The sequence below is a fragment of the Cebus imitator genome, unplaced genomic scaffold, assembly GCF_001604975.1.
Source record: "Cebus imitator isolate Cc_AM_T3 unplaced genomic scaffold, Cebus_imitator-1.0 Scaffold69, whole genome shotgun sequence".
In the NCBI taxonomy this organism is placed as follows: domain Eukaryota; kingdom Metazoa; phylum Chordata; class Mammalia; order Primates; family Cebidae; genus Cebus; species Cebus imitator.
Window position 1 is genome coordinate 171274 of NW_016107384.1, and position 14859 is coordinate 186132.

At 58.5% G+C, this 14859-nt stretch overlaps 2 protein-coding genes across 3 annotated transcripts in view; one reads left to right on the forward strand and one right to left on the reverse strand.

Moving 5' to 3' along the window:
- TMEM132A (transmembrane protein 132A) lies at positions 1-13579 on the forward strand. 2 transcript variants are annotated; one of them, XM_017530792.2, is made up of 11 exons: positions 1-471; positions 2985-3199; positions 3418-3636; positions 4396-4727; positions 6270-6419; positions 7425-7620; positions 7720-7863; positions 9967-10169; positions 10908-11184; positions 11667-11858; positions 12278-13579. In XM_017530792.2, the coding sequence occupies exons 1-11, from the start codon at positions 183-185 to the stop codon at positions 13319-13321; spliced, it is 3261 nt and encodes a 1086-aa protein (XP_017386281.1). In that variant the 5' UTR covers positions 1-182; the 3' UTR covers positions 13322-13579. The 2 variants fall into 2 exon arrangements, with proteins under 2 accessions (XP_017386281.1, XP_017386280.1); XM_017530791.2 differs by having other exon boundaries at positions 198-471; positions 7422-7620.
- Positions 13496-14859, reverse strand: part of SLC15A3 (solute carrier family 15 member 3) — a 15523-nt gene continuing 14159 nt past the window's right edge. The window contains exons 7-8 of the mRNA XM_017530798.2: positions 14233-14388; positions 13496-13789 (exon numbers count right to left, since the gene is read on the reverse strand). Of these exons, the coding sequence (XP_017386287.1) occupies positions 13635-13789; positions 14233-14388 (311 nt within the window). The 3' untranslated portion in view covers positions 13496-13634. The remainder of the gene's footprint in view (positions 13790-14232; positions 14389-14859) is intronic.

Sequence of the window (14859 nt, forward strand, 5' to 3'; positions counted from 1 at the left end):
TTCTTCCCTGGTCAGGAGCTTCCGAGAGGGAGCCGCAGAACTCACCGAGTCCCTCCTGGCAGAGGCAGCCACCCTCTGTTGCCTCCAGGCACGTGGCCCTCTTCCCGACCTGGGTCGCCAGAGCGCTCTGGGGTTGGGGATCCGTAGGGCACTAGGACCCGGCGGGGTGGAGGGGGCAGCCCATGTGCGGCGATTCGCTCCCTCCCACCCCGCTGCTCCCGCTCCATTGTCTGGGAACTGCAGCCGCGGGGCGGGTGGCGGCGGCGGCGGCGGCGGGGACCCAGCGAGCCAGGTGGGGCCGGCGCGGGAGATGCCGGGCGGGACCGGGCCCACCTGAGCCGCCCGCCTCGTCCCCGCCTTCCGTGGGAAGGATGTGCGCCTGGATGGCCGGGCGCGCGGCGGCGGCCCCTCAGGGGCCCTACGGCCCCTGGCTCTGCCTCCTTGTGGCCCTCGCCCTGGAAGTCGTAAGAGGTCAGCGGTAGGGGAGGGCCGGGCAGGGGGCGTGGGGCGGGGGGCGGCCGGGCCTGGCCGGGCCGAGAGGGCGCGAGTGATGCCCGGGAGCCACGAACCTTCGGATTCTCGGAGTGAACCCTGAGCGGGGTCGCCCCGCAGCGCCCTGAGGGTCGGAGAGCTCTTGCCCTCGGGAACCTGTCCTAGCTGCTTGCCCCTAAGGCTTCCTGCCTGGCACGACTCGGCAACTCCTTTCTGACCCGGGGGCAGCCTGGCGCAGGGGCTTCCCGATCCCGCGCCGTCTGCGAGGGGCCCCTCAGCCCGGCCATCCAACCTGGCGGCCTGGGTCCCGGGCGCACCAGCGTCACCCCTACTCCTTCATCTGTGGTCTGTAGCGCTGCACCTTCCTAGCCTCCTTCCCCCACCACCAACCCACCCCACCTCGGGAGTGGAAAGCAGTCCCTTTGCCTGGGACCTGCGAGATACGCAAGCCCCTCCTTCCCCTTCTCCCAGAGGCTCCCTGACCTTGGCGCCTCCAGGGATGCCTCATCCTTGCCTTCCAGAGCCCTTGGGAAGATTCCTGTCACTGGAGAAAGGGCAGCAACTTCCTGTGCTTCGGGGTGGGGGTCAGACTCTCTTGGCCTGGGCTAGGGAACCGGCTGTGGCTGCAAGGCAAAGGATGCCACAGAAGACAGAAGGACAGTGAAACATTCTCTGCCCTCCTCCCTATCGACGGAGCCCAGCGCTGGGTGATGGGAGTCCGTGGGAGTTGGGCTAAGAGCATCTTATAATTATGGAGGCAAAGGAGTAGGAGGCGAACCTGAAGCCAGTGGCTGCCCCCAGGAAGCAGTGGTCACCTGTTATGCTTCGGGCAGGGGGTGGGGGGTGGGAGGCAGGGGGCAGGAAGAGCTCTCAGGCATATGCTGCTTGGTGGGGAGGGCCAGGAAGGAGGTTGAAACCAATTCCCCCACCCCTGACCCACAGTCCAGCTGTGGGGCTGAGAGGGAGCTAGCTGTGGTGTTGCTTTCAGCCACCTGCTCCCCACCCCGAGGGACCCGGTGGAAGTCTTAGCAGAGAGGAGGAAAACCTTGTCAAATCCATTACACAGCAGGAATAATGCCTCCTCGCTCCAGACAGTGCTCCACAGTTACACAGCCCTTCCCTGTCCAGTGTCACCTAATGCTCCGTCCAGTGTCACCTAATGCTCCTGCCCCTTTTACAGATGAGGAAACCAAGGTTTCAAAATGTCAATGACTGACCCAAGTTTCATCTGTTTAAATTCAGGTCTCCAGGCTCCCAGGAAGTCCTCTCTGGGGAGAGCTTCCCAGTTTGGAGGAATTCCAGGATGAGCAAGACAAGGTCCCTGGTTGATAGGAAGATGACTAATTCCAGAGGAGGCACCCAGGGTTGCAAAAGACAGGAGACTAGTGGGAAAGCGCCAAGGAGGGCTTCCTTCAGGAGGCAGTATTCACTCCTGGCCCTGAATGAGGAGGGAAGAGCCACCAGGCAGAGGAGAGGAAAGGAGAGGCGGTCCAGGCAGTGAAGCCTGCAGGGTGCACCGTTGCAGTGGAGAGTGGGGAGAGAGGCGCAGGTGGAGACGCGGGGTGTCTAGTGGCTGATGCCTGGGATGGACCCCTAGCTCCTCCACCCTCCAGCTGTGGAACCACAGGCAAGCACCGTAACCTCTCTACCTCATTTTCTATGTCTACAAAATGGGATTCATCATAATAGAACCTGGTTCACAGAATTATTACAAAGACTCAAAGAGTTAATACACATACAATATTTAAATCCTCACCCCTGCAGATAGCATTCAAAAAATGCTGACTATTATTAGAGTTCATAGTGCAAACCAATATGGCCTTAGTGGTCTTTTGTCCTGGTGATTGACCATTTTCACCGTCTCCCCAGGCGCATGGTCCCCACCCCACCCCCAGGGCAAGCAAGTGGCTTCACAGACCTCTTCCCCCACCTCCTTCTGCACCCACCCATCCCACACTTGCATTCGGTACCAGTCGGTACAGGGAAGAAGGGAGCAAGCTTGGAAAGGTGGTGCAGGTTGCCATAGCAATGATGGGGGAGGCGGGGTGGATGCCCAGCAAGCCTGGCCAAGGATTCAGGGCAGAGAAAACTCACTTCATTGCCATCTTTTACCACATTAGTCCAGTCTGGGAAGAGCTGTCCCCCAGAAATGCCTTGGTATCAGAGGCGAGTAGATGGAGGGGAGGAGTGGGGAAAAGGAGACATCGAGAAGGCTGCATTGGAAAGGAGGCTGAGGTCCGTGGGAAGGAGAAGGAATGGCTGGGAAGCATCCAGTCCTGGACTCAGATCTGAATCCTGGCTTTGCTGCATACTACCTGTGTGAGGTTCTTTAAGCCTCAGTGACCTCATCTGTGAACTGGTGGTGAGAGGAAAAGGGACATTACAGCCTTTTTCTCCCTCCCCTGCCCACAACCACTGCCCCAGCATGGCACTCAGGTCAGCCCCTGCCAGCTCTGTAGCCGTCATCATGTCTCCGTCTTATCCCTCCTCAGTGGACTGTGGCCAGGCTCCCCTGGACCCTGTCTACCTGCCGGCAGCCCTGGAGCTCCTAGATGCCCCTGAGCACTTCCGTGTACAGCAGGTGGACCACTACCCACCTGCCAACTCCTCTCTGAGCTCCCGATCTGAGACCTTTCTGCTCCTGCAGCCCTGGCCCAGGGCCCAGCCACTTCTCCGGGCCTCCTACCCACCTTTTGCCACTCAGCAGGTAAGGAGGGGGCACCAGGGACTCTCGGCCTAACAGGACTCAGGACCTGAGGTCTGCTGGGTATGGCTTGGGAGCCTTCTCCAGCCCCGGCAGTCATCCTCATATTCTAGAGGGGGAAACTGAGTCCCCATAAAGGTTCTCTTCTGCTAAGCTGGGATCCCATCTTCCTAGATCTTCCCCCGAAACCTCTTTTGTTAAGCCCTGTCATTCTCCCTCAGGTGGTCCCCCCTCGAGTCACTGAGCCCCACCAACGGCCAGTCCCATGGGATGTGCGGGCTGTTTCAGTGGAAGCGGCTGTGACGCCAGCGGAGCCCCACGCCCGGGTTCTCTTCCACCTCAAAGGACAGGATTGGCCACCGGGGTCTGGCAGCCTGCCCTGTGCCCGGCTCCATGCCACGCACCCTGCCGGCACTGCTCACCGAGCCTGCCGCTTCCAGGTTAGTGGACCGGCCCCACCTTGGCTGGTCCTGCTGCTGCGTCAGCCAGGTGGTGGTCCCGTGGCACAGAGGAAACCCCCACTCCTGGGATGCGTGGGGGTTGTGGACCATCCAACTCCCCTTCTGCCTCACTAACTTTCAGTGCTGTGAAAAGGTTATTCAGGGTCCGATGGGGAGTTCAGTCCTTGGTGTGTGACTTTGAGCAAGTAACTTAATCTCTCTGAGATTCAGTTTCCTCATCTAAAGAATGGGGTAATAACAATTCCTACCTCATCTGGAATTGGAGTAGGGAATAAATGAGATGAATGTCAGAAAGCTTATGGCAGAGTAATCACTCAGCCAGTGTGTTTGCATAATTATTAGTATTTTACAGTTGCTATTTCCACTGTTCTAGAGTCTAGCACAAGAGTCCATGGGAGAGGCGTCTCTTGGGCGTTAGGATTCTGAGAAGACTGGATTCTAGGCAGGCTAGGGCTGGGCTTGGTTAGGGTCAGGCACTGGGTTGGCTTACTTTTACTTTGTAGTAAGACCTTTCCCAAGGGCCGAAGAGTGGTCTTCGGATGTGCTCTTAAAACCTAGACCTGGTTCAGGCCCTGGCCATGTCGCCAGTTTACTGTGTCACCCAGGCTGTCTCCGGCCCAAGCTGGCCCTCCGTTTCATGAGCCCCTCCAGCTCTGGGTTTCCTGCCATGGGTGCTGGGAATCCTGTTCCTCCCCGGCCCCCACCCGCATGTCAATTACTGCTGTCGTGTCTTCACAGCCATCCCTGGGCGCCTGCGTGGTGGAGCTGGAGCTTCCCGCGCACTGGTTCTCCCAAGGCTCCAGCACACGGGCCGAGCTGGCCTACACGCTTGAGCCTGCGGCCGAGGGCCCGGGGAACTGTGGCCCCGGTGGGGAGAACGACCCTGGGGAGCAGGCCCTCCCAGTGGGGGGCGTGGAGCTGCGCCCAGCAGATCCCCCGCAGTACCGGGAGGTACCTCTGGACGAGGCTGTGACTCTGCGGGTGCCCGACATGCCAGTGCGGCCCGGCCAGCTCTTTAGTGCCACCCTCTTGCTTCGGCACAACTTCACAGCCAGCCTTCTGACCCTGCGGTGAGCACCGGGCCGTGGGGGTGGGTGAGGGTAGGAATCTCTGCAGGAAGACTAGGGATGGCTTCTGCTCCTCTTGGGATCTTTGCTGGAATCCTTGACCTCTGCAAAACATGTGTGCACCAGATTCCTACCAGGTAAAGAGCTGTGATCGTGCATGGTGGGACCCCATGATGGGCACAGCCCTAGAATTAGAATCAGAAGTAGGAAGCTGCCCCTCTCTCTGGCACCTCCCTGAGATTCCTTTGTCCAGTGGGGCTAACATGGTCCACTTTCGGGGCAACTGCAAGGCTCCAGGGAGGGGAACCCGCAAAGGGCTTAGAAACTAGAAAGTGCAGTAACTAGGCGTGGGCTCTTGGTCCAGTGCTCCAGAGAGGGATATTGCCCCAATCATGTTCACCTGCGTTCTCTTCCTCCTAGCCGCCCTAGCTGCAGGTCTCTAGTCTTTGGACAGAGCCTGCTCTTCCCCGCAGGAAGGCCCTCATTCTTTGTGTCATTTTCTGTAATAAGTTCCCCTAAAGCAGCTCCCACCCAGCTACCCAGTTCACCCGGCAAGGACTTGCAGAGTGTGACTTGCTTTTGGAGTCTAGCACAGGAGTCCGTGGGAGAGGCCTCTCAGGCTTTAGGATTCTGAGAAGAAGCCTGAGTTCTAGGCAGGCTAGTCGTGGACTTGGTCAGGGTAAGGCACTGGGACTGGCTCACTTTGTAATGAGACCTTTCCCGTGGGCTGCAGAGTGGTCTGCGGACAGGCTCTGCAACCTACACCTGGCTTCCAGCCCCTGGCCTGGGTTTGTGTGTGTCCCGTCTCAGTGTCTCCCCATCCCCACGCCCTCCTGCGCACTCTTATTAAGCAGATCTTTCCTAGACACTTAGAGCCTGCCAAGCCCTGTGTCTTCACTCTGCAGATCCAAACATGAGCAAGGCCCAGTCCCCATCTGGCAGAAAGGGGCCCGCAGTGGTAGGGAAGGGAGCTGGGTGGGCATGAATTGGATTAGAAGGCACGTGGGTGTGTACGCGCTGAGGGAGGTCCAAAGTGCCTCGGAGGCTTGGGTCGGGGGGGCCGTAAGGGGGAAATTCTTCCCAGCTTTCCAAAGGAAATAGTCTGTGAGTTGTTGGAGGCTTAAAGCATCAGCAGGTAGAGGAAGGTAAAGGGCAGAGCAGGCTGAAGGTCACAGCCTGGGCAGAGGCTTGGAGCCAGGAATGAGTGCTGTGTATGTGGGGAGGAACTTGTGTGTAGCCGAAGCAGAGAGTGCGTGGAGAGATGTCACAGCCGAAGGTAAGGCTGGACCAGACCCTGGAGGGCCCCCAAATGCCAGGCTAAGGTTTGACCTTATGGGCAAAGGGAAGTGGTTTCTGGGTGGGGGAGAGCTGTAAGGTGTGAGCTGTAGTGAGGCGGGGTCCTTCTGGGTTGGAAGATGGTGAAGAGGAGATTCAGACTGGAGCCTGGGAGTTCAGGCGGCTTTGGCCCCGTGTCTTCCCCTTCAATCCAGCCCACAGTTCGGCATCCACCTTGCCAAACTGAGCCTACATGCTCTTCTTCCTCAGGATCAAGGTGAAGAAGGGGTTGCATGTGACAGCCGCCCGCCCAGCCCAGCCCACGCTCTGGACTGCCAAGCTCGACCGCTTCAAGGGCTCCAAGCACCATACCACCCTCATCACCTGCCACCGTGCTGGGCCCACAGAGCCAGATTCCAGGTGGGTAGTTTCCCTCCACCCAGGGGCCAAGGGAGGGAGGGCTGGTTATAGAGTGGAGGTGGGCAGATTTGGGGGCTGCCGTGCTGCCTCCAGATCCCCAGGTGAGCAGACCCAAGGACAGACCTTTTCAAGAAAGCAGCACAGGGCACGCATAATCCACTCATTCATTCATCCATCTCGCTACCATTTTCCCAGCCCAGCCATGTGCCAGGCATAGCAAGTGTCTGTGATTCTTATTCTAAGCGATATAACCAATCCTGTCCCCCAGGTATAACCCTCATAGCCACTACCCCCTCCCCCTGCTTCCACCAAATGATCCCTTCTCTGGGACATTCACATTCCCCCAAAAAGCCCAGCTGCAGTCCTGAATATTTGTGAACCCTTATTCATGCCCTGACTCGGTACCCCTTTTGAATTCTGGTTCTGATGCTTTTGGATGGGCAAAATCTTGGGCAAGCCAGTTAATATTCCCCAACCCGAGCCTCAGTCTCTTCACTTGTGAAATAGGAATCATAATGCATCCCTTTAGTGTTTTCGAAAATAAAATAAGGTACCGCATATCAAGCATGCAGGACAGTTCCCAGCACATAGTTTTTTGTTTGACCAAAGGAAGCTTATCATTCAGAGGGCCAAGTGACTGGTTCTGGGACCTGGAAGTAAATCGTCCTCATGCCACCTCAATGGCTGTGGAAAGCGGAAGTCTGGGTGAAGAGGGTCCAGGCAGGCAGGGAAGCCAACGAGCTTGCCGGGTGGGAGGTGGTTAGTGGCTGCATGGATCTTAGAGAGGCCGAGAATGGGTCAGAGCTTGGGGTCTGGAGCGAGGATGCTTGGGTTCAGATCCCAGCCCTGCTACTTTTTACTGCATGTTCTTAAATGAGCTACATAATGTCTATGCCTCAGTTTCCTCCTGTGTAAAATGAGGATAATCACGAATGCAGGAAGTGCTGAGGCCATGCCTGGCAGCTAGCAAGCACGCACTTGGCTTCTCTCTCTTCTGGCCAGCAGTCCCCTTGAACAGTCTGAGTTCCTATGGGTGGACTTCATGGTGGAGAATAGCACTGGCGGGGGCGTAGCGGTCACTCGACCCGTCACGTGGCAGCTGGAGTACCCAGGCCAGGCCCCCGAAGCAGAGAAGGACAAAATGGTGTGGGAAATCCTGGTGTCGGAGCGGGACATCAGAGCTCTTATCCCACTGGCCAAGGTAAGGAGACCTCCCTCTCTGCCCGGGAAGGCTGGAGGCCAAGTCCCAGGAGCCCCATAAGCTGAGGGGCCTGGGGCTGAGCCCCTCCTCCACCCCCAGGCTGAGGAGCTGGTGAATACAGCGCCACTGACTGGAGTACCCCAGCGTGTCCCCGTGCGCCTTGTCACCGTGGACAGCGGGGGGGCCTTGGTGGAGGTGACAGAGCATGTCGGCTGTGAGTCGGCCAACACACAGGTCCTGCAGGTGAGTGGCAGGTCCCCAGCTCGTGTGACTCTGCATTTGTGTGGGCACAGTTAACACACGCACACCTTTCCTCCTTCCTCATGTGCGCCCCCAAGAGAACAGCTTCTTCTTGAGACCAGAAACCTCATGGGAGGAACCACAGCTTCAACTTCTGCTGTACCAGCTACCTCTCTCCTGAGTGGGAGCTACGTAACCCTAACAGCCCCCCCACAACCTTAGACACTTTTACACTCATTATTGCACTGGCAAACGAGCTGGCCTGAGACAGTTGAGAGCATGTACTTTGGGAGCAGAAGGTTTGAGTTTGAAACACATCTTTGTTGTCAACTAGCTGGGTGATCATGGACTGGTCTCTTAACCTCTCTGAGCCTTGTTACCTAAACTTTAAAATGGGAACATATCTTTGGGTTGTTGTAAAAATTAAAAGCAGGACAGGTTCGGTGGCTCACGCCTGTAATCCCAGCACTTTGGGAGGCCGAGGTGGAAGTTCGAGGTTGGAACTTTGAGGTTGGAAGTTCGAGACCAGCCTGACCAATATGGAGAAACACCGTCTCTACTAAAAATACAAAATTAGGCGGGCATGGTGATGCATGCCTGTAATCCCAGCTACCAGGGAGGCTGAGGCAGGAGAATTGCTTGAACCTGGGAGGCGGATGTTGCAGTGAACCGAGATCGCACCATTGCACTCCAGCCTGGGCAACAAGAGTGAACCAACATATCAAAACAAAACAAAAAAAGAGTTAAAAGCACCTTAAGACAGTATTCGGCAGATAGCGGGAGCTGAAACGACATCAGCTACTGCTATTGTAATATGATGTAATAATTATATAATGGTAAAATTTATTATTATTATTTGAGACTGTGAAGCCAAAAAAACAGGAGTAGGGCAATTTTCTCTTGAAGTTCTGGAGGGGAAGCATGGAGCCTGCGTGTTTGCAAATCCCAGCCACCTGAATGGAGGAAGTGCCTTTCCCCGCTTGTGGCGCCCTTTGCTCAAATGCGTGTGGTTCCTGCTGGAGGGCCCTCGGTGGGGAGATTGGCCTTGCCCACCTCTGCCTTCTTGGCTGTAGCTGGTTGCCAGGTGGGTCCAGGAGCAGTGTCAAAGGCCAGCACGAATCAGGAGCCAGAGTTATGGCTTCACACCCCTGCTCTGCCAGGGGGAAGACAGGTATGCAATGACCAGTTTCCCTGACTGAGCCCCAGGGGAACTCAAAGAATGGCCCCTACAGTAAAATCTTAAATAAAGAACAGCGGCTTCCCCAGCAGTCCTGCCGCAACATGCATTCCAGTGAAACACAGAGCTGAACGCAGTGGGAGCCCGGCCTATGGCCTGAGGTCAGGACTGCTCTCTTCTGGCCCATGCCTGTCTCTTTTTCTTTCCTTCCTTCCTTTCTTTCTCTCTCTCTCTTTCTTTCTCTTCTTTTCTTTCCTTTTTAAAATCTATTTATTTATTTTGAGACAGAGTCTTACTCTGTCCCCAGGCTGGAGTCCAATGGTGCAGTCCAGCTCACTGCGGTCATGGCTTCCCAGGCTCAAGAGATCCTCCCACCTCAGCCTCCCCAGTAGCTGGGACTGCAGGCACGTGCCACCATACCTGGCTGTTTTATTGTAACTTTTTTTTTCTTTTTTGACATGAGGTCTCACTCTGTTGCCCAGACTGAAGTGCAATGGCATGATTTTGGCTCACTGTGACCTTCGCCACCTGGGTTCAAGTGATTCTCCTGCCTCAGCCTCCCAAGTAGCTGGGATTACAGGCATGTGCCACCTCACCCGGCTAATTTTGTATTTTTAGTTGAGACGGGGTTTCACCATGTTGATCAGGCTGATCTTGAACTTCTGACCTCAGGTGATCCGCCCACCTAGGCCTCCCAAAATGCTGGGATTACAGGCGTGAGCCACCGCGTCTGGCTGATTTACTATATATTTTGTAGAAAGTGGTTTTGGCCATGTTGTCCGGGCTGGTCTCAAACTCCTGGACTCAAGGGATCCATCCACCTCGGCCTCTCAGAGTGCTGGGGCTACAGGTGTGAGCCACCCACAGGCTCAGCCTCACACCTGTCTTTAGTGGCTTAGCCCGCCTGCCTGCCTTCTGCTCCCTCACAGGTGTCTGAGGGCTGTGATGCCGTGTTCGTGGCTGGCAAGGAGAGCCGGGGCGCCCGGGGGGTGCGGGTGGACTTCTGGTGGCGCCGGCTCCGGGCCTCGCTGCGGCTGACCGTGTGGGCCCCACTGCTACCGCTGCACATCGAGCTCACCGACGCCACCCTCGAGCAGGTCCGCGGCTGGAGGGTACCTGGCCCTGCCGAAGGGTGAGTGGAGGCCTGAGGAAGCTGGCAGGCCTTGGCGAGTCACACTGGGACAGAGAGGGCGCAGGGGACACAGCCGTGGGCCCAAGCCAGGGTCTGAAAACTGCCCTGTTGCCTGCAGCCTCTTCTGCCCAACTCCACCCTGGACCACCCAACCAGTGACCACTTTCTGTGAAATTGCTGACCTCTGCGTCCCTCTCCTCCTTCCCTGCCTCACTTCTCCCCAGCACCCTCCACTTCCTAATCTCCATCCTTTCCACACTGCTCCCCTGAGAATGTAAGCTCCTTGAAGGCAGGGTCTGTCTATGCTGGTCACTGCTATACTCTCAGAGCCTAAGAAGGCACAGAGCTCAGGAAGTGAACATCCTTGGAGAGGGCACCCCAGAACCCAGGCAAGGCAGCCCAGGCCTCTGGAATCTAGCTTCCAGGCCCTCCAGACAGTAAGCGTGCCCAGGGTCCCCGTAAGAGAGTATCTCCCCCCGGTGTCCCTTTGGGAGCAAGAGTGGTGTGGTCTGGATCAAGGAACATCGCCAGTCGGGAGTGGACTGGGGCGGCTCACCTGCAGGTGGAAGGGCCTGACCCCAGGAGGGGCAGATGTCTGCGTTTGAGAAACAGGAGCCGCTGGTGATTAGGAGCCTCCGGGGAGGAGCTGGGGGTCTCCAGCAGCTGGGCCCAGGGCAGGCAGGAGCTGCGCAGCGCTGATGTCCTATCCCTATCCCCACTGCCTCTTCCACCCTGCAGGCCTGTGGAACCTGCTTCAGAGGCGGCAGATGAGGCCGAGCGGCGCGCCCGAGGCTGCCACTTGCAGTACCAGCGCGCCGGCGTGCGCTTCCTTGCCCCCTTTGCGGCCCACCCACTGGACGGCGGCCGCCGCCTCACGCACCTGCTCGGCTCAGACTGGCTGCTGGACGTGTCCCACCTCGTGGCGCCGCATGCCCACGTGCTGGACCCGCGTGTAGCCTCACTGGAGGGCGGCCGCGTCCTTGTGGGCCGGGAGCCCGGGATCACCTCCATTGAGGTAAGCAGCCAGCCACCAGGAGAGCGGACCCCCTAAGAGGGGTGTAGGGGTCCCCAGAATGTTCACAAGCGGGAGTGAAGAGTGTGGAGAGCTCAGGGCGTCTGTGGGGGTGCATGGTCTAGGCTGAGTGCAGTGGGATTGGGGATGGGCTCTGAATGGGGTGGCCACATAAGGGGGGAGCCCTCTAGCTATGAAGGGCTGAGGTGTGGGTAATGTGGAGACCAGGTCTTGAGGGAAATGGGAACTGTCCCCTAGATGTGCGATTGGGGTCCAGGTATGCATTAAGGTGCAAAGAGTGGAGGGAGAGAAGCCTGTGGGGGTGCTGGGAGCACCTGGTTCCCTCTGGGTGGGGGCTACCTGTGCGGAAGGCCCCCCCACCTCCAGAGAGCAGCCTGTGAGGGTATTGGGAGCACTGGTTCCCTCTGGGTGGGGGCTATCTGTGTGGAAGGCCCCCACCACTTCTGGCCCCTTCCCACCCTCAGGTCCGTTCCCCACTGTCAGACTCCATCCTGGGGGAGCAGGCGCTGGCCGTGACGGACGACAAGGTCTCGGTGCTGGAGCTGCGGGTGCAGCCGGTGATGGGCATCTCGCTGACCTTGAGCCGGGGCACGACCCACCCCGGGGAGGTTACAGCCACGTGCTGGGCGCAGTCAGCCCATCCCGCCCCAAAGCAGGTGACAGCTGGGGGGTCAGGGGAATGAGGTCAGCATCTCCAGATGGGGGCTGTGGTAGAGGGGGATGGGAGGAAGGGGACCCTGGCACCTCCACTCCTTACCTTAGGGTTTTCAGAGTGAGGACTGACTTCCCTGTGAGGTAGTGAGCTCTCTGCAGCTGGAGGTGATCAAGCAGAGGCTGGAGTAAGGCAGTGGGAGGTTGGTTAGATGGCTCTGAGGACCCTCCCAGTAACTCAGACCCTGGGGCTGGGTGGCAGACAGGTGATTGACACGCGTCCCCTCTCTCCCTGTGTTGTGTCCATCTGCCTGTGTGTTTCTCTCTGGTCTCTCCTCCGTGTGGCCTGTCTCTGTGGGAGTGGTTTCTCTGTGCATGCGTGCGTGCCCTCGCGTGTCTCTGCCTGTGTCTGTGTGCCCCACAGGAGGTGGCCCTCTCCCTGTGGCTGTCCTTCTCTGATCACACTCTGGCCCCGGCTGAGCTCTACGACCGCCGTGACCTGGGACTGTCCGTCTCAGCCGAGGAACCCGCTGCCGTCCTGCCAGCGGAGGAGCAGGGCGCTCAGCTTGGGGTGGTGGTGAGTGGGGCAGGCGCTGAGGGGCTGCCGCTGCATGTGGCTCTGCACCCGCCCGAGTCCTGCCGCCGGGGCCGCCACCGTGTGCCTCTGGCCTCTGGCACTGCCTGGCTGGGGCTGCCCCCTGCCTCCACACCGGCCCCTGCCCTCCCATCCAGCCCTGCTTGGAGCCCGCCAGCCACAGAAGCCACCGTGGGCGGTGAACGGCAGGTGGCAGGCAGTGTCGGGGGCAGCATGGGCGTGAGGGGCAAGTTTGATCAGGCAGAGGAGGAGGCCAGGAAGGAGGAGACTGAAGCCAGGGAGGAGGAGGAGGAGGAAGAGGAGGAGATGGTCCCCGCCCCTCAGCGTGTCACCGACCTAGAGCTGGGCATGTACGCCCTGCTGGGAATCTTCTGTGTGGCCATATTCATCTTCTTGGTCAATGGTGTGGTATTCGTCCTGCGCTATCAGCGCAAAGAACCTCCTGACAGCGCCACCGGCCCCACCTCCCCCCAACCCCACAACTGGGTCTGGCTGGGCACTGACCAGGAGGAACTGAGCCGCCAGCTGGACCGGCGGTCCTCTGTCCCACCCAAGGCGGAGGGAGGCTGCCCCTGTGAGAGTGGGGGAGGAGGGGAGGCCCCGACCCTGGCCCCTGGCCCTCCTGGGGGCACCACTGGCTCCTTGAGCACCCTGGCCCGAAAGGAGGCTGGGGGACGGCGGAAGCGGGTAGAGTTCGTGACGTTCACGCCTGCCCCTCCAGCCCAGCCACCTGAGGAGCCCACAGGGGCCCCTGCTGTGCAGTCCATCCTGGTGGCGGGTGAGGAGGACATCCGCTGGGTGTGTGAGGACATGGGGCTGAAGGACCCAGAGGAGCTTCGCAACTACATGGAGAGGATCCGGGGCAGCTCCTGACCCTCTGTAGCCACCTGGTCAGCACCAGCTGGGGCAGCGAGGGTGGAGGTCCCACCGAATGTCTCGCCTGGCCCCCTGCTCATCCTCTGGCACTTGATCCAAGTCCCCTGCCTGGTGCCCCGCAAGGACTCCCACCCAGGCCTCCTCTGCCCTGCCCCTTGTCATGGACCATGGTCGTGAGGAAGGGCTCTGCCCCTTATTTATGGGAATCATTTCATTCCAATGTTGGGTACAGAATAAACCGAGAAGGAAGCCACAGCTGGGTCTGCTTCTGTCTGGTGGAGTGAAGGGAGGGGGCTGGAATGGGGCATGTTCAGCCCCTGTCCCGGCTGAAACCGCTGTGGGAGGCTGGGCCCTGGGTCACCCTCTCGTAGCGTCCAGCGATCCAGATAAATAGGAGGGCCGTGACGGCCTGAATGCCAGCCAGCAGGAAAAAGTAGAGGTCCATCCGGCAATTGTTGATATTCCCTGGGGAAAGGAGGAGTTGGATTTGAGTCAGGACGGGGATGGGGATCCTCTGTCCTGCACCGTCCCTGCCAGTGTCCCCACACTGGACAGATAACCGCTAATCCCTGACTTCCTGAAGTTCTCCAGGGGTGCCTGCAATTCCTCTTTAGCTATTCAGAGGAGGGTGTGAAATACAAATACCATGAGAAAGGTGACCCTCCAGCCAGAAATGGCAGAGTTCCAGAAGCCGGAAGGAGCCTTGGAGGTCCACTCAGTTCAACAGTTGGGGAAACAAAGGCCCAAGGAGGGAAGCTGCACTGTGGGTGACTGGCCAAGCCGGGGCTAGAACCCCAAGCTAGAACTCTGCTTGATTCTGCCCAGAGTCAAAACACTTAGCAGTTGCCACCTTCTCTCCACACCTCCCTCCACCCATGTCCCATTCCTGGGGAGGCTCCCCTACTCACCGAAGTCCTTGGGGCAGTGCAGCCAGCCCCCGGGCAAGGACAGCAGTGCCACTAGGCTGGAGCCCAACAGTGAACCCACTCCCGACAGGCAGAAGAAGATGCCCATGATGGCGCCCTGCATGGAGCGCGGGGCCTCTGAGTAGGCAAACTCCAGGCCTGCAGAGAGGGAGCAGAGAGGATCTCAGGGGCTGGTGCAGGCGCAAAGAACAGGCCCGGGCTCCTACCTGCTGCCCCCAACTCTCCCCCCACCAAGCCACCCTCCAGGCTTCCCCTGGATGCCTGTCCACTCAGTGGCAATGACAGCACCTAAGTGTCAATGCTGGCTTCCCCTCTGCCCTGCTCACCTGGCTGCTGGCTGACCCCCCATACCTGGGTGCTCCACTAGCTCTGTCTCCCCTCCTCCTCTTCCTGCTGGGTCTCTCTTTTCAGTGACAACACCATCTTTACCTCCTCTCTCTCCCCTCCCTCTCTGCCCAGCTTCAACATCATCAAATCATTTTGATACAACCTCTGAAATCTATTCTAAATCGATTCTAAGTGTATGTCCTTCTCTCTGTTCCCTCTGCCCTGGAGGTCCAACCCCCCAGCCCTGGTCATTTCCCGCAATTTTTTTTTTTTTTTTTTTTT